Source organism: Canis lupus, chromosome 4 (genome assembly GCF_003254725.2).
Source record: "Canis lupus dingo isolate Sandy chromosome 4, ASM325472v2, whole genome shotgun sequence".
NCBI classification, from domain to species: Eukaryota; Metazoa; Chordata; class Mammalia; order Carnivora; family Canidae; genus Canis; species Canis lupus.
The window spans coordinates 11,100,556-11,126,235 of NC_064246.1; the positions used below are offsets into that span (position 1 = coordinate 11,100,556).

Below are 25,680 nucleotides of genomic sequence, written 5' to 3' on the forward strand. Positions count from 1 at the left end.
TTCTTTACCCCATTCATCAATTGTTGGACACCTGGGCTCCTTCCATAATTTTGCTTATAGCATAAATAATGCTATAAGCATTGGGGGGCATGTATCCCTTTGAATTAGTGTGTTTATATTCTTTGGGTAAATATCCCATAATGCAATTGCTGGATTGTAGGGTAGTTCTATTTTTAACGTTTTGAGGAACTTCCATATTGTTTTCTGGAGTGGCTGCATCAGTTTGCATTCCCACTAAGAGTGCAAGAAGGTTCCTTTTTCTCCACATCCTCACTAACACCTGTTTCTTGTGTTGTTGATTTTAACTTAACCATTCTGACAAGTGTGAGGTGGTATCTCATTATAGTTTTGGTTTGCATTTCCCTGATAATAGGTGATGATGAACATCTTTTCACGTGTCTATTAGCATCTGGATGCCTTCCTTGGAGAAATGTCTGTTCATGTGTTCTGATCATTTTAAAATTGGATTATTTGTTTTTTTGTGTTGAGTTGTATAAGTTTTTTTTATATATTTTGAATACTAACCCTTTATCAGGTATGTTGTTTGCAAATAAGTTCTTTTGTTCCATAGTTTGCCTTTTAGTTTTGTTGATTATTTCTTTCATTATGCAGAAGAAGCTTTGTATTTTGATGTAGTCCCAGTAGTTCATTTTTGCTATTTTCCCCCTTGCCTCAGGGGATCTATCTAGAAAAAAGTTGCTACAGCTGATGTCAAAGAAATTACTGCCTATGCTTTCTTCCAGGTTTTTATGGTTTATATTTAGATCTTTCATCCATTTTGAATTTATTTTTGTGTGTGGTATAAAAAAATGCTCCAATTTCATTCTTTTGCATATTGCTGTCTGGTTTTCCCAGCACCATTTGTTGAAGAGGTTGTCTTTTTCCCATTGGTTATTCTTTTCTGCTTTTTCAGAGATTAATTGACCATATAGTTGTGGGTTTATTTCTGGGTTTTCTGTTCTGTTCCGTTGATCTGTGTATTTACTTTTGTGCCAGTACCATACTCTTTTGATTACTACAACTTTTTAATACATCTTGAAGTCCAGAATTGCTATGCCTCCAACTTTCCTTTTCTTTTTCAAGATTGCTTTGTTTGGGATCTTTTGCAGTTCCATACAAATTTTAGGGTTGTTTTAGTTTAATGAAAAATGCTGTTGGTATTTTGAAAAGGATTGCATTAAATGTGTGGATTGCTTTGGGTAGTATAGACATTTTAACAATGTTTGTTCTTCCAGTGCATGAGCATAGAACGTCTTTCCTTTCTTTATGTCATTTTCAGTTTCTCTCATAAGTGTTCTATAGTTTTCAGAGTATAGGTCTTTCACCTCTTTGGTTAGGTTTATCTTAAAATTAAGATATCTTAGGTATCTTAAAATCTTTTGTGCAATTATAAATGAGATTGTTTTAATATCTTTTTCTGCTGTTTCATTATTAGTGTACACAAAAGTAGCAGATTTCTGTACATTGATTTTGTATCCTGTGATTTTACTGAATTCATTTATCAGTTCTAGCAGGGGTTTTTTTTTGGTGGAATCTTTCAGGTTTTCATATATAGTCTCATGTCATTTACAAATAGTGAAAGTTTTACTTCTTCCTTACTGATTTAGATGCCTTTTGTTTCTTTTTGTTGTCTGGTTGCTGTGGCTAGTACTCCCAGTAACTATGTTGAATAGAAGTGAGATTGAATCAAGTGAGAGTTGGACATCCCTGTCTTGTTCCTGACCTTAGGGGGAAAGGATATTTTTACCAAAGAATCAGCTCCTAGTTTCATTGATCTTTTCTATTGTTTTTTAAGTTTGTATACTGTGTATTTCTGCTCTAGTCTTCCTTTTTAATTTTTAAGATTTTATTTGAGAGAGAGAAAGAACATGAACAAGGGAGAGAGGCAGAGGGAGACAGAGAAGCAGGAGCCTGATGTGAGGCTCAATTCCAGGACCCCGAGATCATGACCTGAACCCAAGGCAGATGCTTAACCGACTGAGCCATCCAGGTGCCCCACCTGCTCTAGTCTTGTTTCTTTTCTTCTGCTGGTTTTAGGTTTTGTTTGTTCTTCTTTTCTAGATTGTTTAGGTGTAAGGTTGGATTGTTTGAGATTTTTCTTGCTTCTTGAAGTAGACCTGTATTGCTATAAACTTCCATTTTAGAACCAGTTTTGCTGCATCCCAGAAGTTTTGAACCATTGTTTCATTTTCATTTGTCTCCATGTACTTTAAAATTTTTTCTTTTATTTTCTGATTGACTCATTCATTAGTTAGTAGCATGTTATTTACCATCCATATATTTGTGGTCTTTCCATATTTTTCTTATGGTTGACTTCTATTTTCATAGCCTTGTGGTCAGAAAAGATGCATGATATGACTTTAGTCATTTTGAATTTGTTGAGTTTGGTTTTATGGTCTGCTTGGTGTGGATCTGCTTTTGTTAATTTGGTTGAGTGTTCTCCCTGCCTCCTGGATCTGGGTATCTGTTTCCTTCCCCAGACTTGGGAAGCTTTCTGCTATTATTTTTTCAAATAAATTTTCTGCCCTCTTTTTGCTCTCGTTTTCTCTAGGACTCCTATAATAAGAATGTTATTAGGTTTGATGGAGTCACTGAGTTTCTTATGTATATTTTTCATTGTGTCATTCTTTTTCCCTCTTTCCTCTCTTTTGTTCAGATTGATTACTTTCCATTACTCTGTCTTCTTCTAGGTCATTGATTTCTTCCTCTGCTTTCTCTAGCCTGCTGTTTATTCTATCAAGCATGTTTCTGGTTTTGTTTATTGAACCCTTTATCTCTCCTTTGTTATTCCTTATCTCTGTATTAAGGATCCCACTCATGTCTTCCACTCTTTTCTCAGTCCATTGAGTGTCTTTATGATTATTACTTTAAATTCTTTATCAGGCATGTTAGTTATATCTGTTTAATCTTGATCTCTGGCTGTGGCCCTGTCTTGTTCTTTCGTTTGGGACAAATTCCTATGTCTTCTCATTTTGTCTAAGTCTCCGTGCCTGCCTCTGTGTGTTAGACAAGTCATTTGATATTACTGCTTCTCTACCTTTAGTTGTGGAGTTTGTTCTGACAGTCCTTTTTTTTTTTTTTTTTAAGATTATTTATTTATTTAAGAGAATGCAGAGCTTGTGAGAACACAAGTGGGGGCAGAGGGAGAGAGAGAAACAGGGTCCCATCTGAGCAAGGAGCCTGATGTGGGGCTCTATCCTAGAACCCTGGGATGATGACCTCAGCTGAAGGAGACACTTAACTGACTGAACCACCTAAGCACTCCTGTCTGACAGTCTTCAGGTCAATTCCTGGGGTATTTAGATTGATTTGATAGTTATCTAGTTGTTTCTCTGGAATGAGGCAAGTCTAGGGACCGATCCCCACCACCATCTTCCTCCAGTCTCTCCTGAACTTGGGGAATTTTAACTGCAAAACAACAAAAAAATTATTTTAGGAAAGGCATTAAACTGAAGAAAACCATCCTCAAATTACCAATCACTATTTTAAGAAAAAAAATTTTGCCTGTTTTTCCTTGATTTTTCTCTATGAGCTTTCTTTCTTTGTTTAAATTTTCAAAAGCAGGTGAGTTTTATTTGTTCATTGTGGACTTTGAAAGCACACAAACTTTTAGAAAATATGAGTTCTGAAAATCCTCACGCTTATTACTGTGATGTACAACGTACAGAAGCCGCTGTTCACTACTGATGTTTAAACCTGGGTGTTTTTCAGTTCACTAGAGTATTTGAATGACTTTGAGAATTGAAGAAACTTTAAAAATAGACTTAACATCAATCATTCAGTCAATTCTCAGAACTTTGAATGCCACTCTCAAGTGTTAGATATGATTCATGAACATAAAAAGGTCTCAGAGTATATAGTAACTGCATCTTCTACATCTTTTTGTGATTCCTCTTTCAGTGAAATTGGCACAATTGTCATGGAAGTTTGTTGAAGACAGTAATATACAGAATAAAATACTTTGCATAGCTCTTTTAGCATATTGATTAAATTGATCTGATAAGTGAATGTTTTAAAATTTTAGTAAAGTATTTTTGCAGAGAATTAGGCTACCTAAATGGTCACATTTATCTTTAGGTGACCTTCACATACAGCAGCCTTCTTAGTTGCAAATGTGCTGCAGTTGGGTTATGTTAAGAAAAAGGGGAAAATGCCTGTATCTTTATAGATTTGAAGAATTATTTCTCATTTTTCTATTCGGCTGTGTGTGTGTGTGTGTGTGTGTGTGTGTTTTGGCTCAGATTCCACAGGATTGCGGAAAAACCCCACTGCCTATCAAGGGAGTATTTAAAGATAGTCCGTACTGTGTTTTAAATATGAATACATAATCCTTGTGTTTTTAGATCTGACTCCAGAAAGCATCAGTTGTTATAATGGAAAAGCATTTTAGAGTGAAAGGGATATTTAAACAAGTTTCCATATGCCCCACAAAGAATTTAAAATTGAAATTTTTTTCCCCCTTTAATTCAGTAATTAACTAGATTTGCCTTATAGTTTGGGGGAATATAATAGTTTACACCTGTTTCAACTTTTGCTGTTTTTATTGGCTATGGATTTTGCCATTCCATATTTCTTGTGAAGCAAAAATATCAAAATATGGTGAAGCATTGGAGAAATTACAATAAACATAAAAATGAATTGTTTAGCTTAAATTATGAAATGCTTTACCTGTGCAATCTTACGAAGCCATGTTTCAGTAATATTGAAGTAATTTATTCCTGCTGTTCTATGTCGTGAAAATAAAGACAGTTGTGTTCATTGGTAAGAATAATCCAGGGTTTTTACAATCAAATGACTAAATTTTGGAACATCAGACAGAAGTCATATTATAAAGACAGAAAAAGCCTGCAAAATTGTTGTGTGTGTGTTCATGTTACTGTGGAATAAAAAAAAATGAGAGTCTATTGGTGTATAAGAATGTGAAGACTCAGTTGTAATTGTTATACCACAGAATATAGTCAGACTCCAAGGGTCAAGGAGGGCCACAACATAAGGATGACTTGGCTCATTTCACAGGCAACATTTGCCCCTCCAACCATAATGAAAAGACAACCATTGAGTCAAGATGTTATCATCTCTCTCTCTCTCTCTTTTAATCCAACTCTTAGATGATCTTCTAGAAGCACCCTTTATTCTTTAGGCGTGACAGGAGCTGCCCAGCGGTCATGTTGGGTTAAAAGTGAAATGAGTAGCTTTTTAGCACATTGTTCTAAATGAGAATAGCTAAATTAAATTTCTAATAAGTTTAGTTTGGGTGGATTGTGACCATGAAAAGATCTTTGGGAAGTTGTCACTAAAATTAAATTTTGATTTTGGCTTCATCTTACTAGTGGTGGCTGTGAATATATAGGCCATGATTTTTAATTGAATAGGTCAGAGCCTTGCCAATTTTGATTGATCACCATAGGACTTAAATATTCATGGAATGAAAGAGTGAACTTCTTTTTGTTTTCTGTATCTATAAAATGAACATATTAAATACTTAAGTTTATATCGAGAAGTAAATATTCTACAAACCTCCTCTGCACAATCTCTCATTTCTTCAGAGGAGTTTGGACTGTATTTGAGAATCGAGCTCTCAAATTTGAGCACAGAAGATCCCCCATTGGGATGGGGTGGCTTGGAGATACTTTGGGTGTTATGTTGTTCTCGCTTGATGTGGTGACTTCTGTGGCCTTGACAGCTTTGCTTGCATGGGGTCAGTAGAAGTCCTGCAGGAGACCCAGCAACTTGGGAATGAGATAAGGAATGGTTATTATAAAGTGCCCATGACTTGGACCAACCATGATTTTTTTATTTTTTATTTTTTATTACCAACCATGGTTTGTATCTGAGGCAGTGGTCTACGTATCTGGTCAGAATCTTTTACTAGGGTACTTGGTGGGCTTGAGGAATGTACAGTACTTAGGATTTGAGGGAAAACCAGGCAGATTTGGAGCTTCTTATACATAAACACTTGGAATGAAAACAGCAAAAGAATTTCAGGATGAGTATTTTTGGTTTCAGAGAGCATCCCTGCCTCCTCTTCCCCTTGACCTCCTAAGGTTGCTAAAGTTGCATGTTTCTTTTAAATTTTAGATGTTTTTCTGAAAATAGTTAATTGTAATTTGAGTCTGTGGAACCCCCCCCCCCCTTTTTTTATTGATCCAGGGATTAAAAGGCCATTCTGTGAAGTCTGTTTAGCTGGACTTGGAATGAAGGGACATTTCAAGGTTGTGACATAATGAGTTTATCATGAGCAAAATAAGTGTCCTAAAGGAAATGTCTGTAATAAAATGTATTATGAAATTTAAAATGATGAATTCTAAGTTGTGAAGAAGTTCCCTGTAGGTGGAAGGGCTCTTGATAGGTCTGTCTTGCTTGATAGGCCTTTGAAAATATCTTTGTTTCTAAAATTTCTTTTCAAAGTAGAGTTTCCTCAGCGTCACTAGAATTTTTTCAAATCTTTGTGCCGTGCTCTGCAGTTTTTATCTCCAGGCAGGGCCCCTTCAAACTATTTTTTGCTGTAGAGATAAAGCCCAAGAAGTGGCTGAGTTGAAGTGCCTTCAAGGCACTTGATATTAGTTTTATGTCATTAGGTTTGGGCATTGTCCTTTTGTCTTGCCTAGGTGGCTGCTCTATCTAGAATAATCCATATTTTCCAGTTTATTTAGAAAGTATGAGCTTTGTTTTATGGGTCAAATTTGCTACCTACCTACCTACCTACCTACCTATCTAGTTAGTTAGCTAGTTACTTAGTTAGTTAGTAGTCTCCATGCCCAGCGTGGAGCTCAATGTGCAGCCTGAAGTCATGACCCCAAGAGCAAGACCTGAACTGAGATTAAGAACTGTGTGTTTAACCGACTGAGCCACCCAGGCACCTCTGCTTTTTGTTTTTTTTTTTTTAAGTTTTAATATTGACATATTTCCAAATTAGAGAGTGAAAAATCATAATTTGTAGCGTTAACTACCAGGAACCTATTTGTGGGAATGTGTGATTCAGATGCTCACATGTCTTTGCTCAGTTTCTATGCTAAGCTCATACTGTTGAAGGTATAGTATTTTTGCAGAAAGTGAAGTTAAAATGGTTTGGGATTATGTATTAATATTTTTTTTGTGTTTTGTTTTTTGCTGTTGTAACAAAGTACAAGCATAATTGTTTACAACAACATAAATTTATTCTGCAGTTTCAGAGTTCAAAAGTCTGAAATGGATTTCATTGGCATATATCCATGTGTTGGCAGGGCCATGCTCCCTCCAGAGGTCCCAGGGGAGAGTCCATTTCCTTGCCTTTCCCAGCTTCTAGAGGCCACTTATGTTCTTTCCTTGTGCTCCTCTTTGTCCATCTTCAAAGCCAGCAGTGTAGCATCTCTAATATCTTTCTCCTCTGACTTCTTTCTTTGTTCTATGTCTTGCTCTCCCTCTGCTTCTATTGTCACATTACCTTCTTGGATTCTGGCCTTCCTGCTACTCTCTTATAAGAACATTGGGCCTACCTGGGTAATTCAGGATTCTCTTCCTGTCTCAGGAATCTTAATAACACCTACCAAAAATCCCTTTTGCCACGTAAAGTATAGGTTCCAGGAATTAGGACATGAACATCTTTGAGGGGCTGTTGTTCAGCCTGCCATTAGAATTTAAATTTTTTGTTTCTTTTTAGCTCTTGTTTCATACATTTCCTCAGATCATTTTTGGGAATCACAGAAATATGTATTCTGTGTTCTGTTCTGGTTTTGGATGAAAATATGTTGATAAAAATACACGATTTTATAAGATTGTAGAAGGTGTCTTATATTTAACTGTGAAATTAAAGTTGGTGAAAAAAAATGAAATTTCAATACTTGCTATTTCTTTGAGGGCAGAGAGAAGTTTAGTTTTGAGTCTTCTACCTAAAAGAATGACCTGCCACATTTCTTGGGTCATTAATAATTTTTTAAAATTGAGGTATAGGGATCCCTGGGTGGCGCAGCGGTTTGGCGCCTGCCTTTGGCCCAGGGCGCGGGAGACCCGGGATCGAATCCCACATCAGGCTCCTGGTGCATGGAGCCTGCTTCTCCCTCTGCCTATGTCTCTGCCTCTCTCTCTCTCTGTGACTATCATAAATAAATAAATAAAAATTAAAAAAAAATTTAAAATTGAGGTATAGTTGACACACAAGAGTCTTTAATAATTTTAATAAATGTCTTGGACACACACATGCATATATATGCATGTATATATAGTGTTCCTTGACTGTATTAACCAGTAGGTGTTTGGGGTACTATGGTTTTCCAGATTTCATTGTCTAGGAGTTCTTGCTCAGCACGTTTCCTTGTCTTGGTCGGGGGTGGGGGGGGGTGACTTCTCCAGTTAACCACTCATCACCTTGCACCTGAATTTGAGACCTGTTTGGTGTTTGCTTTCTTTCTTTCCTTTTTTATTTATTTAATTTTTTTAGAGCATGAGTTGAGAGTGGGCATCAGGAGGGAGGATATGGGGAGAGGGAGAGAGAGGATCTTAAGCAGGCTTCACACTCAGTGCAGAACCCGACATGGGGCTTGATCTCACGACTCTGATACCATGACCTGAACCAGAATCTAGTGCCTAACCAGCTGAGCCCCCCAGGCGCCCCTGGTGTTTGCATCTAAAAGATGCAATTTGAGGCTCTTGGCAAGCAGTTTGCTATTGGCCATGTGTCCTCTCTCTCCTCTCAGTCAAATTGCTTCCTCTTCTCCACAAATTAAAAAGAAAGTTCATGGAGTTGTAAGATTTTTGAATGTAGAGACTTGGGTTTCTCCTATATTTATAGGCTGCCAATTAGATATAAAAACAGTTGTTCGGGGATCCCTGGGTGGCGCAGCGGTTTGGCGCCTGCCTTTGGCCCAGGGCGCGATCCTGGAGACCCGGGATCGAATCCCACGTCGGGCTCCCGGTGCATGGAGCCTGCTTCTCCCTCTGCCTGTGTCTCTGCCTCATTCTCTCTCTCTCTCTGTGACTATCACAAATAAATAAAAATTTAAGAAAAAAAAATAAAAAAAAACAGTTGTTCGAATGTAATGACCTTTAAATTAATCTGTGAAGTTTTATTGTTACCTGTGATCTTCACTATTACTGTTTCATCCTCATGTTGTTTTGTCTCTCTCTTATGTGAATTAAGTGAATTAAAGTGGTATGATGCCAGCTGAAACCTAAGTAGATTATAGAGTCTGCAAAGCATAGAACAAATAGCTCAGAGTGTAGGCTTTGTGGGATGAGCCACCAATTGAGAAGGCAACATCAATGCCTGGGATTGGTTATAGATAGAGCATTGATTATATTGATAGTTGCACTTGTTCGTGTTGTTCCTTAATTATGAAAGGATGAGATTATTTCATCTATGTGTGAAAAGAGAGACCCGAGTCTTTCATACAAAAAAAAAGTGTGAAATTATCTAAAGATGTATATTTGATTGGATTAGTGTTCTATTTTTTTAGTGACTTTGCATCAAAGATGAGGCCTGTTCAGGCAGGCACTGAGCTTTGGGAGAGCAAGAATGGCATCTTTCTTACTTTTTTATTTATTCTCATACCTAATACTTGAGAGGTTTGAATACATAGGTTGAAAAAAGAAACTATTTTAAATATATACATTTTTATTTACAGCTGCTGCTGAAGGAAAAGGCAAAAGTGGGGAAGACTTTTTTCAGAAGGTAAGTTGCTTTGTACTCCTGTCTTGGTGATAATTAAGGAGAAGAAATCAGCGTGTCTTAGTTGCTACACTGGAGGCCCCTGAAAAGCTACCCTCCCATATGAAGGAGAAAAGGTTTTGATGAGATAGCTGGAAATGCTCAGGGCAAAGAAAGCGTGAGATACTGTTTGGGAGGTAAGCATTCTCAACTTCCGGCTCCTCCTGAGGAAACTGTAAGACATTTTTGCTTGGAGGCAAAGAGGCAATGAGTGCTGTATGCTGTCCTGATTAACTTCTTTCACTGCTCTCCCTGTTGTTTCTTTACTCATTTACATACCTGACCTGGACATGGAGTGGAATTCCTTACAGTTTTCCTCATTTCCGGTAAGCATGACCATGAGTGGGAAGATATAATCAATGAAAGATGCACCTTTAGACCTGTTTGCTCATTGTTGGTGACTATGTCCCTGACTGTCCTCTGAGAGTTCTGAACTTCATTGGAGCCAGTCTGGTTAGTCATATATAGTAAAGGGAAAGAGGAGTGGACCTGATTGAAAAATGAGTATGAGAAGCTATGATTAGCAATTGATTATTTCTAGTCGGCTCTATTTTAAAATAAGTGTTTTGTATAAGGGAAGATGCCTATCCTTTAAAAAAAAATTGACTCAAGTTCATGTTCTTCTTTATTTATTTGGATTTATTATATTTGTGTCTTTGTTGTTGGGAGCCAAAAAACATGTGTAACAACAAATATACAGGTGTCCTGAAGTGAAATAAAGCAGCAGCTATAGATGAGGTTAAATAATGCCATGTGGGTCTTCAGCCTTTGGAAATCACCTGTGTGTAACCAGATATGGCGTTTACAGCCTCTTTATTTTCTTGCTCTGTGTGATCCACATTTTTTTCTTTTTTGTCAACTTCATCATTTTCTGCATTCTCTTCCAAGAATATGGAAGCAAATATTTTCAGCTGACATTTGTATTGCTGTTTAGTAATTCTGAAAGTATTTATTTACCACTTGCTATATTCTTCACACTAGAGAGACTAAACGGCATAGTCCTTGCCCTGAAGGAATTAGCCTGATGTCTGACAATATAGTCATAGAAATAGCAGGAGAGTCAGAACCATGGAGGATTAAGCACTTGACTGGAGCTTTGGGAGGTAAGAAAGGACTTCTGGAGTACTTAAGATGAGTAGTAGTTAAGTGAAGAGGTAGGCTTGGGTGGGTTGGGAGAGTATTCTAGGCAAAGAAACAAACTATATGAAGGCTAAACAGGTTGGAAGAATTCCTGTGGCACTCACACTTCAGACATTTGATTTGCATACATGACATCTGAGGCATTCATAGTTCATGTTGAGGTGAACTTCTGTGAAGTGCAGTTTATGTGAAGTACCTTATTTGTATGGAGGGCCTTTCCTAAAGGTGCTTAAGTTTTAAAAGTTTAAAAATGCTATGCTGGCCAAGTAGAACATGTCAGACCACAGTTTTCCACCTCTCTTTAGGCTCATGCTGTTGAAGTTTCTGTACTATACCTGAAGCCCCTTACTTGGCATTACCTGGTAAATGGTTCATATCCAACTTCTCATTACATGGGCATTTCAGAATCCCCTGCCTCTACCTAAGGCAGGCTTACCATGAAGGAAGAGAAGACAAATAGCAGAAATCACAGATCTGCCTTGGGTTGGCTGTGAAAGTACAGATAGATGTAATTCATGGGAGGATTTTATTTCATTGTTCTTTAACTTGTGGATAGATGTAAAAAGCAGATTGTTCAGCTTTGTGTGACTGACACATTTGAAAAACTGAATCAAAACATGGTGTATGTGGTCATAAAGGACCTTCATTCTTAGAAGATTTGCTAATATTTATCGCTCTTTGTGGAGCCATATATACATTCCAACAGTTTAAATAGAAACACATGTTTGAATCCAGGAACATGTGTGTGTCCAACAAACCATGAGTTGGAATCATAGATTCCATTCTTGGTCACAGGTTAATTAAGTCCCTGAATAACTAAATAGGGGTAGTTTTTATTTATTAATTTTCTTCTTTAGTTTAGTAGAGTATCTTCCTGATAAGTGTCCATGCAGGATTTGGATAGTCACCCTGGAAAGAACCTGTGACTTAATAAAAAGCAAACATTCCAAATTCCAGAAGAGTAATTTTCAGTGTTTTGACCAGACGGGAGTAGACATTATGGTTCATCTACAGTAGAATGAAGTAATGGAGAAGTATTGAATTGTTCTCCAGGAACTTTCTTTTAGTTTCACACGTATTCCAGTTTCACATAATGACATTTTGGGAAGCATTTAAGAACAAGAAATAGGCCACAATGCTGATCATTAGCATCTATGAGAAAAATAAATTTCTTTTCTCAGAGTTAGGCAAATGTGAAGGCTCTTATATGCTTTTTTTTTAAAAAAAAATTTATTTATTCAAGAGAGACAAAGAGAGAGAGGCAGAGGGAGAAGCAGACTCCCTGTGGGGAGCCTGATGCAGGACTTGATCCCAGGACCCCAGGATCACAATCTGAGCCAAAGGCAGATACTCAATCACTGAGCCACCCAGGTGCCCCTTATATGCTTATTATTAGAATATGTTTTGGTTTTGACTCTAGGTATCACAAAAACTAAAACTTCTCTCTCTCTTTTTTTTTTTAAACTTCTCTTGAGTTGACTTTAAAATTAAAATTTGATCACCTTTGTTATTTTATAACATTTAAGTCTGGAAGGATACCTTCCCAGCTTCATACTGGCTTTCTCTAGAGAGGAGATTGGAGGAGTGTGAGACATATGTGTTACTTTGTTTTTGTACCATTAAAATGTATATAAAATCATAACAATATGATTATACTAAATTTAGTTATTTTCATGAAAAATTAGAAGATAAATTTAAAAATCCTTATGAATAAAAAAAAAATCTTTAAGAATTAGATTTCTAATTAGATTTGGTAGATTCCCGCAAAGGGTTTAAATTGTAATTTAACAACTACTAAGGTCATCAAATATATTGTTTCAGATTTGGAGCTGTAATAGTAGTTGCTTAGTTTACACTTAAACTTCTCCTGTAGAATCACATTTCTTGTTTCAGATATTTACCTGGTTTTCTGCATACTGTGTTATTCAATGTATTTGAAATGTTTTTTTTTTTTTTTTTTTCCCCTGGTACCCTATTAGACTATTAGACCAAAGGCTAACCTGTTCTAGCAAAGAAACCCAATGATTTAGTGGCTTAAAAAAGTTATTTCTTTTACTTTCTTGTAACATGATAAGGAGAATATTCCCCCTTGATGGGTGGCTCTGTCCCATGCTGTCAGTTAAAGACCCAGATTTCTTCTAAGAAGTAGCTGTGCTACTTTACTTCATGTGGGTGAGCACATGTCCAAATGTGAGCTGGTAAAAAAAAGGAAGAGTATGGAGGAAGTATGCCCCAGTCTTAAGGTCCAGGCCTGGATGTGGCATATGTCACTTCTCATATTCCATTGGAGAAAAATTAGTTATGTAGCCTTACCTGTCATCATGGGTGGTGGTAGAAGGAGCATATGGAAGGAGGATTGATTTTGCAAGCATTGTCTACCAAAAGATGGATAGTTACGAAAAATGTATGTGGTCGGAGTATAAGGTCTTCCTGTGTTATGCTTTGAAACCTTTTATGTTAGTTTGTTAGGGCTACTAAACACTGTACCACGAACTGGGTGGCAACAGAAATTGGCTACCTTACAGTTCTGGAGATAGGAGTCCAAGAGCAAGGTAGCAACAGGATTGGTTCCTTCTGAGCTGTGAGGGAGAATCTGTTCCATTCCTCTCTGAGTTTTTGGTGATTTGCTTACCATCTTTGGTGTTCCTTGGCTTGTAGAAGCGTCTTCCCTAACTCTGCCTTTGTCTTCACAGGCATCCTCCTTGTGTGTGTCTCTATCCAAATTTTCTCTTTTTATAAGGACATTGGTCATACTGATTAGGGCTCACTCCAGTGATCTCAGCTTACTAATTACATCAGCAATGACCCTATTTCCAAATAAGGTCGCATTCTGAGGTACTGGGAATTAGGATTTCAACATAGGAATTTTTTTTTTTTGTGGGACAGAATTCAACCTATAAACACTTCTAAATGGGGGAAATCATTCTGTAGAAAAATTTACTATAATTAGAAAAATTTCCTAAAACTGTAAACTGTATTTATCATGTATTAATGTATACATTTTAACTGCCTAGTCATTTGTACTAAATTTGTTTTTTTTTCCTTATTATGAGTCATTTCTAAATTGTCTAGAACAAATATATAAGTAACAGAAGAAAGGGAAAAAATGTAATCTGTCATCCCATCTTTGAAGGATAACTATTTATATACCCTTCACATTTTTTTCTGTGTATATTAAAAATGCATGTAGAGTGCTTTTTAAAAATATTCTCTGATTGGCTGATGGAATTATAAATCAGACTGTTTGCATTGGATACATTCCAAGTGTTTTTATGCTTTGCAAGATCTCCAGTAGTTGTACTTTTTATTCTTCGGCTCTAAATACTCACAAAAGGGAGGGAATGTATACAACTTTATCAGTATTCTCTGTAGTTCGTTGTCCACCTCTTATGGCAACTTTAATTGAAACACATGGAAATGATCTGCCAGGAGTTTTACAGTTCTTTGGGCAGTTGTTCATGGCTTACTCACTGTCTGTCCTGTTTCCTTTTAATCAGTTCTTTTTTTTTTTTTCCCTTTTTTTCTTGTGAAATGGCCAGCTTGGAGGGAAAATGTGTTCCAGTATATTAGGTGGGGATGAGTATAGGGATTGTGCTATAAGTGTGACTCATCAAAGCACAGTGCTTTATTTAGGAATCCTGAATCCCAGTGGTTGAAGAAGACAAAATCCAGTCAACATCATAATTGATGAAAGCCATGTTTTCCATTGCATCAGGTTATATACATTATTTCTCCCCAAAGTACACATGACACATTTTTAATATAGGGACATTTTATAGCCTTAAAATGTGTCAGTTTGGAAAACTGACCCATAAACTATGGATTTCCATAAAAGCTAACAGTAAGACTAGCATAAATAAGATACTGTTTGGTGACTTATGTGGCATATTTTTAGTACCCTCAAACCCATCCTTTTAAGGCAAACAGATTACTTTTGTCATTTTAAGCCTGGAAAGTAGCAAGTGTTGTCTTCTGGGGAAAGTTGTGGATAGAGTATTTGTTTCCCTCTGTACCACAAAATGAGTGTTTCAGGTGATCTTAGATGAGGACTTCTTTAATCTTTTTACAGGGCAAGGGCTAAGGCAGAAATTATAAAATTGCTTTTAATTTTTCCACTTTCATTGTGTGTGTTGAATAGATCATAGTCCTCTGGTAATAGAGATAAGTTTTGTTTTAATTATTTAAAAATGAATTCAATTAACTATAGCCCATGATATAGTTTCTCTAACACTGAGAATTTATGTTTAGACATTTTAAATTCTATTTAAATAAAATTAGGATATTTTAAAGTTTTGATCTTTGTTTCAATAAGTAATGTATTCACATGGTTCACAATTCAAACATTACAAAAACGTGTACATAAAGTGAAGAGTATTTGGTGTCACAGTACTGAAGATGTGTGGAGAAGGCTATGCAGATTATAGTGTTGATTTTAATCTTATGCAAGAATAATCACCAATGGGTGTCTCCACTAATGGGCAGTTAAGTCTTGAAGCTAACATTCAGAGATGCTGACTTTTTATTCCTGATTATAACAGTATGGCCCTGAAAGTAAGTTTCAGTGAGAAACTTTGTCCTCATGGTTCTTTCCTATTCCTGGCTAAATAGGGATAACTGACCATATATAAGACTTAGAAAAATAGAACAACCCCCTGAAATAGGTTGTCTGGTCATGTTTTTGAAAGTTGTTAAAGGTAAGAATTGATCTTATTTTTTTTTTTTTTAGAGATTTATTTATTTATTTGAGTGAGTGAGGAAAAGAAAAAGTATGGGGGAGGGGCGGAGGGAGAAGGAGAGACTCCTCAAGCAGACTCACTGCTGAGTGCAGAGGCAGACTTGGGGCTCCATACCAGGACCCTGAGGTTATGACCTGAGCTGAAATCAAGAGTCAGACACAACTGACTGAGCCATCCATGCACCCCGTGATCCTGTTTTTATGCCTTATAATTTGTTCTTTATTATCTGACAGATAAGGGTGAATGAGAAAAGATAAGAAAAAGGCCATCTAAGTAACATGTTCATCATTCTTCTAGTCTTCTAAGTTCTGTTTTGATACTTTATCTGACATGAGAAGCCTAGGTTTTAGGCCCATGTTTGTAGTATGCTGTATAAATACATGTAGAGTTCTATATCATATTATATTTTGGCTCTATTTCTGGCAGCCATTTCACACAATTACTTTATGAAAATCCATTTTGTCTTTTATTCCTCTCTCTGCAACCATGGAGTAGGGGATGTCATTAAGATTCCTGTAAAATATATGTTGATGGTAGTCAATAATACCCTAATTACTACTATGATTTTTTTAAAGTAAGTAATAATAATTTTAAGTCAGTATCAGGTGAAGTTTAGTTTTTTTCCAGTTAAAATATTCTTTCTTCTTGAAACCAAACTCAAAGCATTGAGTCATGTGGAAAATCAAGTGGAATTTGATTTGAAATAGGTTTTTAAAGAAGGGTCACTAAGTAGGACTCTGGATTAGTGGAATGCAGTATACCTGGGATAGAATGACAATTGAAAGGTCCATTTAAGTGATTTATTGATCTGAGTTTAAAAAGGCTTTTATATTATATTGTAAAATGTTCTACCTGAATGGATTAAAGTGTTTAATTCCTATAATTGTCAGCATTTCTCTTAATTGAAAAATATTGAGATACAAACTGCTTTATTTATGGGTGATATTAAGATTTCAGAACAATTTTCACATTACACAGGTAAACAAGAATTACATTAATAAACTGATAACATGGGATCCCTGGGTGGTTCAGTGATTGAGCATCTGCCTTCGGATCAACGTGTGATTTCATGATTGAGCCTGCATAGGGCTCCCTGCAGGGAGCCTGCTTCTCCCTCTGCCTGTGTCTCTTTCTGCCTCTCTCTCTTTTATTTATTTAAGATAAATAAAAATCTTAAAAAAAATAAACTGACAGCATGCGAATATAAATGTATTTGTGGTGTTTAGAAGCAATTTCTCAAGATAGTGGCATTAATTATTTCTGAAGAAGGATTAAGTTTGATTAGTTCTAAAAAAAGTTTGATTAGTTCTTTGTTTTTTTTTTTAAAGATTTAATTTATTTATTCATGAGAGACACAGAGAGAAGACAGAGACATAGGCAGAGGGAGAAGCAGAATGCCCACAGGGAGCCCATGTGGGACTCGATCCCAGAACTCCAGGATCATGCTCTGAGCCAAAGGCAGACGCTCAACCACTGAGCCACCCAGGCATCCCAGGTTTGATTAGTTCTAGTCACAGGGGCCTTGCATTTGCTTTGGTAGTCTGTATACGTATGTATATTTAATTATGTCCTTTGATTGTCATATGATTTAAATTGTTTTTAAATCTAAGACAAATTCAGTCTTGTATATACATAGGACACCATCAGATGTGTCTGAAAATCATTGTAAAAGGATATTCATTATGGTAATATGTATAATAATTAAAATTAAATTAAAAGTAACCTAATTGCTTAATTTAATGCTTGAAATATGCTATCTCCAAACTTTATATTCTTAGGTAGGCATTAAAAATAATACTTTTTTGGTAAATATTTAATGACTTGAGAGAATGATTATCATATAAATGCAAAAATCAGGACAAAAGGTATATAAACAGCTTGATTCAAATTTTCTTGCCATATATTTATGCCTTGAAAAATGAATGGGGTTGGAATTATGCCAAATGATAACAGTGATTGTCTTGGAAGTGAGATTATTCTTTCATTTGTATTCTTTCTCTATACTTTCCTATAGTGGGTATCTAAAACTTATAAAACCAAGATTAACAACCACTACCACCTCATGGAGAAAGGCAGGTCATCATGGTTAATAGTTTGAGGTTGCTCATGTATGCATAAATTGTTGTCAGTTTATAGCATATATAATATTTTGTTGAAAGGAATCTGAGAGGTCTTAGTGCTAATTTTTTATTTTTTTTTTATTTTATTTTTTTTTTAGTTGAAGATTTTTTTTTTCCAATACACTTTGGTCTTATGATCATCATCAATCATAGTAAAATAGCTTAAGAAGATAATTTATATTTTTTTCCCCAATCCTTAAAACAACCAGGGAAGTATTCTTGTGGCAATTTTTCAAATCACAGAAGAGAAACAGACAAAACCCAATGTATATGGAACTTGTGCCACAAACCAGGCATGATGCTAAGTGCCCCCTCATCTTATAATAAATCTAAGACAGTCGTTCTACAGATGAAGAAAGAAGGGCTGTAGAAAAATATGGTGAGTCCATAGTGCTAATTTTTTAGAAAGGCTCTCCCCATTTGCCCTTGTTTTGCCATTTTGAGGTGTAACAATTTTTGAAGATGGTTTTTACAACATTCCATGTCTTCTTCACACTAAAGTTACTTAGTTTCTGATTTATCATATGACTTAATTTTCAGACCTCTCAAACAATTCTGTTCACTTTCAGGAGCAGGGTCAGTGTCCCATCTTCTATCTGGCAACAAAATCTGGGTACAGTATTTTGTCTGTACAATTATAGTGAGGCCATAATATCTGTGATATGGATGTGATTCAAAAGTAGATAAAGATTTCATATCCATCAGACACTGTGTGCAATGATACAGACATGTAGAATTGATATTTCTTGCCATTCTTCACCCAACTGAAGAAGGAAGGCTAGCCCTGATTCATTGCTAGGCATATGACATAAAATGGTGATACTTGATTTCAGACTGGCAGTTCACACTCACTTAGATACAGTTCACATGCTCTGTCTCTCACTCTAAGCCCTCCACCTCACATTTGGCTTGGAGATGACGTGGTCATTATTGTGACCAGCATAGCAAAGCATAGAAAGCATGTCTCTGAAAGATCTTACCTGGCTCTGAGACTCATTAGTCAAAATTCCTGTGTGATTTTCTTTCTTCATTATGGATTCCATAAGGTTATCCTATAGGGTAAAAGACTCAGCCGAAGGATTATAGTCCATAAAATGATGGGGTCTGTCTAGTGCCATTTAGTGTGACTCAAGTGAATACTGTGATATTTAGTAAAGAGTTTAAGCTTTATTGATTTAAAATAGGTCCACAGAAGAATTAGTACATTTTAAAGTTGGATATGGTGATATTTTTCTCTTCTAGACAGTACTCTGAATAGTCTTGGGTTGAATTTTTTCAAGATCAGACAGCTAGCTGGTGGCAGACGGCTAGCTGGTGGCCGCCGACTTGAAGAGTACTTTTCTATGACTATGTTTGACTCTTTTTTTTTTTTTTTTTTACTGTTAATAAAACATAAGTGATTTTCCTTAAATCATCAATTATCATCCCCTCTTGGGTGGTCTGTGCTTCTTTAGTTAAGAGGATGTCTATCTTTTTTTTTTTTTTTTCCAAACTGTATCCAGCTTTATTAAAGATACTTTTCATAAACAATCATGGTATTTAAGGCAGGACATGGGCGGACAGTCATTAACAGTATACAACAACTTTCAAACTCCCTTCTTCAATGGACTACCAAAATCAGAAAGCCACTATAAAACCCAATGAAGTCTTCATGTAATGCTCTGAACAGGGAAAAGTTTAGAGTGAGGGTTGACAGTTCACATTTAGCATGTTATTTGACAACTTTTCACAAGCCGACCCTGACTTTCAGGAAGTGAAATGAAAATGTCAGAATTATCAATCTGAAGATCCACAAGCTAAAAAAGGAATTCTTTTGAGGGACACCATCTGATTGGTGGCACTGTAAAGTCCAGATTGCCTGACATACTGGGAACCATTTCATGGGGTCAGGTTCCAATAGGTCTCTGGGTTTAAGGAAGTCAAGTCTATGTTGAAGGCAGAGAGGGAGAAGAGGACATAAAAAAAATGAATTTTAGTTTTTCCACGCCACCAAGGTGGCTCATGTGTGTCAACATCAAGGAATCCCTCCTCCTGGGAGCCAAGAGGAAGTTTCTCAAAACTAGAAGGGAAAGGTGTTTTTCCCCTTGCTATCAATCTAGCTTCAGAAATATTCTATTATGCCCTTCCCCCAAAACAACAATGAAGTCTTCCGTGTGCTAACAACATAGCTTAAAAAAAAAAGTAAAACAAAATTCTGCATTTTTATAAAACTTGATAAAAAATAGTATTTCAAATTGTACAGTCACCAGAAGTACACAGTTATCAAAATGCACACACTTCACTTGGCATCTCCAGCACCTTCAGCTTTCTGTGCCTGGTCTGTTTTGGCTTCTCCATTTTCTGCAGGGTTATTTTCATCCTTGCCAGCATCAGCTTTCCCTCTTTTCCCTTTGGGTACCTTCTCTCCCTTCCTTGCAGGGGCCTTTTTAGGCTTGGGCTCTGGCTTTGGAGGAGCAGGTTTAGCAGATAACCTTGCAGATCTTCTCTGTGGCTTATCCTTCACCTTGGCTTTATCTCCTTTAGCATCCCCTTCAGCCTTTCTCTTGGGCATGGTGGTTACCGCGGCAGGATGTAAGTGCTGGACGTGGGAATTCAGCAGCACGCGGGCTTTGGCCGGTCTGGGGGTCGTTCTCGCCTCTTCTTCACACTGCTCCAAGAGAATGTCTATCTATAAAGCTACAAGTTATGCTAAGAGTAGGGCTCTGAAGTAAGGTTGTTATAGTGCATGAGAGGGATGACTACGAGAATGGAGGCAAATTAACATGGTAAAATAAATGGTATGGATTTTGTAGTCCTTTATATCTTGTTGTAACAGGTTTCAAAATCGCATTGAGGTTGGTTGTTTTGAAGTTTCTACCTCTGATATCTTATTCTATCTAGAAGACTTAAAATAATGGTTTGTTGTAATCTCATGAACCAGTCTTTCCTTGAATTTTGGGACCCCCCCCCTTTTTTTTTTAGAGAACAACTTTTTTCTTGATTTGCTTAGTATTTTGCATGTTTTAAAGACAAGATAGATTATTTTGGAATTTATTCTTTTGGTAATTCAAGTCTTACTTTGTGTCTCTGAATAGTACTTTTACATATATGTGCTTCATTGTATGCCTGCCTTCCCACAGACCCACTGCGAAAAAGGAGAGGAACAAGCTATATTTTGCACTACCTCACTCTGTTGCCTAGCTCATCCAGCCACAGCCAATGGGTCTAGCTGTGGGTACCAGAGCTGCTGATAAACTTTCTGTAGGCAGCGGCCATGCCCAGTGTGATGGGCTTCGAAAACTCACGGAATGATACTCATCTCTAACAGATTGGGAAGCTAAGACCTTGAGAGGTAGTGGGAATGGAATGGGAAAGGTCTTGATGTAGGATGGGGTGAGGGAGAAATCAGGGGGACGGAATTGTCCAAGGAAAAGCTGGACTTATAAGGAGAAGCAGCTGTCAGTAAGCAGAAGCAGCCCATCCGCAGAAGGGAACGTGGAGCAAAACAGAGAGGTACCGTGGATGGAACTGGAGGGTATTATGCTGAGTGAAGTAAGCCAGTCGGAGAAGGACAAACATTATATGTTCTCATTCATTTGGGGAATATAAATAATAGTGAAAGGGAATATAAGGGAAGGGGGAAGAAATGTGTGAGAAATATCAGAAAGGGAGACAGAACGTAAAGACTGCTAACTCTGGGAAACGAACTAGGGGTGTTGGAAGGGGAGGAGGGCGGGGGGTGGGAGTGAATGTGTGACGGGCACTGGGGGTTATTCTGTATGTTAGTAAATTGAACACCAATAAAAAAAAAAAATCTTTTAAAAAAAAAAAAAAAAAAAGAGAGAGAGGTAAGCAGACAGAGCAGAAGTGAGCTACGCCCCTACAGAGAGCTGGCAGTTTGTGTTGCTTCTCAAAGTTTGATCTGTAGGCATCCTCGTAGTCCTTTCTCCCTTTCTTGTGTAGTTGAGAAATCATGAGGCCTTGTAGTCAAGATGCAGACTAAAACATATAAAAGGCATCCAATTACTTGAATACTTATATAATTGCCTTCTCTTTAAAAAGCTTATGCATTATGTGTAGTTTAACTCCTCATTGGTTCAAATTAAATTTTATCCTTAAAGGAGCAGTGCTCTTTAGATGAAACATAAGGATATTTTCTTAAAACCTGTCATTGGAATATATATATAGCAACAATACCACAGTGTGTTTAAAACATAAAAAAAACCACTATACTAGTGTATGATGAACACTTTATATATATATATACACACACACACACACACACTATATGTGAATAGTATTCTTATTCAGGGTGTGTTTCTTTTTGCTAGTCAGTTGCCAGCATTATTCAAGGAATAGTAAGGTCAGTGCTATTAATATCCTAGGTGGAAAAAGCTGGTGCTGTCCTTATTTTCCAAAAAGATTTTGTTGTGGGATTTCCTTCTTCTTTTTGGCCGTTGACATTAATGTTGTTTTAGTCAATATTATACCTTTTGTGGGAAGTTTGTAGTCAGCCAACATGCAGAGGGATTAGTACAGCATGAAACATTTTCTGTTTTTCTTAATTGTGGTTAAGGAGAACTCTTTGTTACTCTATGCCTCTTTATGTAACATGATCCTTGAATTAAGTTATTAAATATTCTGAATGTTATTCTCTTATTTTGTACATTTAACAATTGTGGCTTGTCGCAAACTAGTTCTTTTGCAGTTTTTTTTTTTTAATTTCTTTGGGCATAAATTCCTTCTTGAAAGAGTTGCCATTTGACACTTTAAGTGATGAAAAAATAGATCTTATTACCTTTCTTTTTTCTTTCCTTTGGTGAAATCAAAATGCTAGGAGAAGTGTGTAAGTATGTGTTTCCTTCCTTAGCATTTACTGCTTTTAGTACTGTGGTCACCCTAGATTATCAGTCATTCAGATTTTCTGCTTTTTAATGGTTAAAGTGATGATAGGTGAGGAATGAAGGAATTTAGCCAGAGATGAAACTAACTACTGGCAAATATATGGAAGATTCTGTATTTCTTTCTTAGTTTTTTCTTGTGTTCACCATCAGTTACTTTTTTGAGAGAATAAAACCACCCCAGCTTCAATTCCCATGTGCCTGTTTACTTTGGAGTTACCAGGAAACCTTAATCCCCTGTGAATGAGCAAACGTTTAACTTAGTTTGAAGTTGTTTTCTTAAATTGACTTCTTGTTAATTTTCCTGTGGGATCTTTGAAGACAATGGTCATCAGTCAATAGGAGGTGCTGTTTGAGGAGCTCTGTGGCATGTTCCCTAGGTTTGCAGGTTTGGAGAGCCTGTTTTCCTTGTCATTCATTCATTCATTCATTCATTCATCCATTCACTCATTTTTAAAGATTTTATTTATTTATTCATGAGAGACACACAGAGAAGAGAGGCAGAGACACAGGCAGAGGGAGAAGCAGGCTCTACGCAGGGAACCTGACTTGGGACTCGGTTCTGGGTCTCTAGGATCACACCCTGGGCCGAAGGTGGTGCTAAACCGCTGAGCCACTCAGGCTGCCCTTTCTTGTCTTTTAGCTAGTACCTTGAGAGGGAGGTATTCACAAAATCGAGGACATAATATATTTCGGTACTTAATTGGAACACGGATATGTATTTTCTCTCATTTGAGTATCCCTCATATATACTTTAGTATCCCTCTCATACATTAAAAATATGATGAGACCTCATAATCTGTGAATCTAAAAACTCCAGTTTCTTCTAGGGTCCATGGGACTGTTAAAGAAGAAATAATTTCTACTTTCAAAGAGTTCTCAAGCAAAGGGAGAAAATGCTTATAGAAGGGGCTAGGGTAAATGATTATGTATTGGCTTTACAATAGGATGCCCCTCATGAGATACTTACTGTCCTCCCTGGGAGCTAGACACTGTTCAGATACAGGACTATAGAGGGAAAAGGTGGCTCTGTGGCCTCTGTCCTCAAGAAGGTCACACTCTAGAGTAGAAAGTGAGTAGGGATATGAGGGGTATATGAAATGAGTATGATTACCATGTTGGGTAAGATTAGGTAAGATTTTATGGAAAAGTTTCTAGCAAAGAGCAGGGATTAGATTAGATTAAGATTTCTCCCAATCTGTGATTTCATGACTAGTACCTTAAGGCAAAGTGGAATGGCATTCCTTGCAAAAAGAACCAACTAAGTGCCTTTGCAAAGGTAAAACAAGGGATGGGGAGACTGTTTCTCTCTCATAATGGTTCAGAAAACAAATGAGTTGAAAGTGATATATATCATATTTTTATCTAAGTTAATTATGCACAGATTCAAGTGAAAAGTTGAGAGAATGAATAGGATTTGAAATACAGATTAAATTTAGGAGATCCTGTTGTCTGTATTTATTATCTCCTGAAATATGATGAATTTTAAGAAGCTAACCATACATTTTGCAATATAATTTGTTTTGCAATCTTTGACCTCTTTGTAAGTGCTGGGTTTAGGGATGTATTATTACTTTCTTCTTCCCACACTTTACTTGGATGATAAATGCATTCTCCTATACTTTGAAACATGGGTTTTCAACTACTGTAATGCCTTCATTGCATTTTGCATGATAAGATTTCCAAGTTTGGAATGATGGCTATAAAATAAATAGCATTGTTTAGTAAGTCTGAACCTTCCATGTATATTTTTTTAAAAACGTCTTTTTCAGAAAGACAGTTGAAAGTTTTGTCTTTACAGTTTACTTCTAGCTGTGTTTTATGGAAATCAGACTAAAACTTCTGAGGCCAATGGTTCAAATTTGGCAAATAATAGAAAATTTGGTTCTATTTGTATAAAATTAAAGATACCCTTAAATAAATCTTTGGCTACCAATTTAGCATACTGTAGTACTTGTGTGAAATCACCAGTATAATGAGTACAGAGAAGAGAAAGCCAAGAATATTTGAGATCTAGTATCATATATAGAATAAATAGAGGCAATTCTCAATTTTTCAGGGACAGATATTCTGGCTGAATTAACTGGAGTTCATATAGCCATTCTCATTTCCCAAACACTACAATTAACCATTTCATTGTTGGTAAAATCTTAATCCACAGCAGTGTTCTTAGGTGTCCTTGGTGTGGTGTGTCTTTTCCTAAGGACCTTTTAAAAACAACTGATGCTGAAACTTAGAGATTCTGATCTAATTGTTCTGGAATTGAAGCTAGGGCATTAGTAATATATTGTATTGTATATTTTTTTATTGGAGTTTGATTTGTCAACATATAGTATAACACCCAGTGCTCATCACGTCAAGTGCCCCCCTCAGTGCCTGTCACTCAGTCACCCAGTAATATATTTTAAAGCTGCCCATAACTTCAGTTAAGTAGCCAAAGCTGGGAACCACTGATGTGGAGAATGAGCAAGGGCTAACAAATTTTAAGTTCATGTTAGTCTCTAATGCTGATAAAAGGGAACAAATTGTGTATATTTTGCATGTGTTTGTGTCAGTTGCTAATGGATTTCAATTTCTGTCTCATTCTCTTAGAACTAAATGTTCATGGTATTAGTTTGAAAGGGGTGTACTATGAAGCACTAGTTCTGCATTATGTTAATAAATATCATATTTAAAAGTTCCATGATTAGGTAAGTTTGAGGAATACTGTCATATACAGTGAAAAAGATTCTTTCCTTCAAACTGCCTGTGGACTGTCATGTGGTAGTTATTTGCATTTCATGAATTTGCTAGGAAAATTTGTAATATGCAGCACTTCACAATATTCATTTGATGAAAAAAAAAACCTTTTTTGGTGAAAAACTAGTCTACAGAATTTAACAATGTATCATTTGGAAATCCCCTCCCCCTCTCTTTTAAAACAACCACCACCAGCATCACCAAGATTTGTGCTGGGGCTGGATGTGTTGGTTGTTATACAAAGGAGGCTTTAAAAAAATATTTTTCCTCAGTGAGCCTCATGATAGGAATGAGAGTGTAAATCATTTCAGAGTATATGATTCTTTCCTAAAATACAACTATTATCATTTTATATCTGTGCTCTGAATTTCTTTAACATTTCT

At 36.5% G+C, this 25,680-nt stretch overlaps 2 protein-coding genes across 6 annotated transcripts in view; one reads left to right on the forward strand and one right to left on the reverse strand.

The window, feature by feature from the left end:
- Positions 1 to 25,680, forward strand: part of BICC1 (BicC family RNA binding protein 1) — a 271,306-nt gene that overhangs the window by 80,813 nt on the left and 164,813 nt on the right. For 4 of the 5 annotated variants that reach the window (XM_049108772.1, XM_025435252.3, XM_025435253.3 and 1 more), the window contains exon 2: positions 9,600 to 9,646. Coding sequence is in view for 4 of the 5 variants with exons in the window: in XM_025435252.3 (XP_025291037.1) it covers positions 9,600 to 9,646 (47 nt within the window). In the remaining variant the exon portion in view is untranslated. Of the gene's footprint in view, positions 1 to 9,599; positions 9,647 to 9,770; positions 10,009 to 25,680 lie in introns of those variants that run through there. The other variant, XM_049108771.1, reaches the window with a different exon arrangement.
- LOC112651908 (non-histone chromosomal protein HMG-17-like) lies at positions 19,781 to 21,499 on the reverse strand. Its single transcript, XM_049108774.1, has one exon. It carries the CDS (start codon positions 20,227 to 20,229, stop codon positions 19,957 to 19,959), a length of 273 nt encoding a protein of 90 aa, XP_048964731.1. The 5' UTR covers positions 20,230 to 21,499; the 3' UTR covers positions 19,781 to 19,956.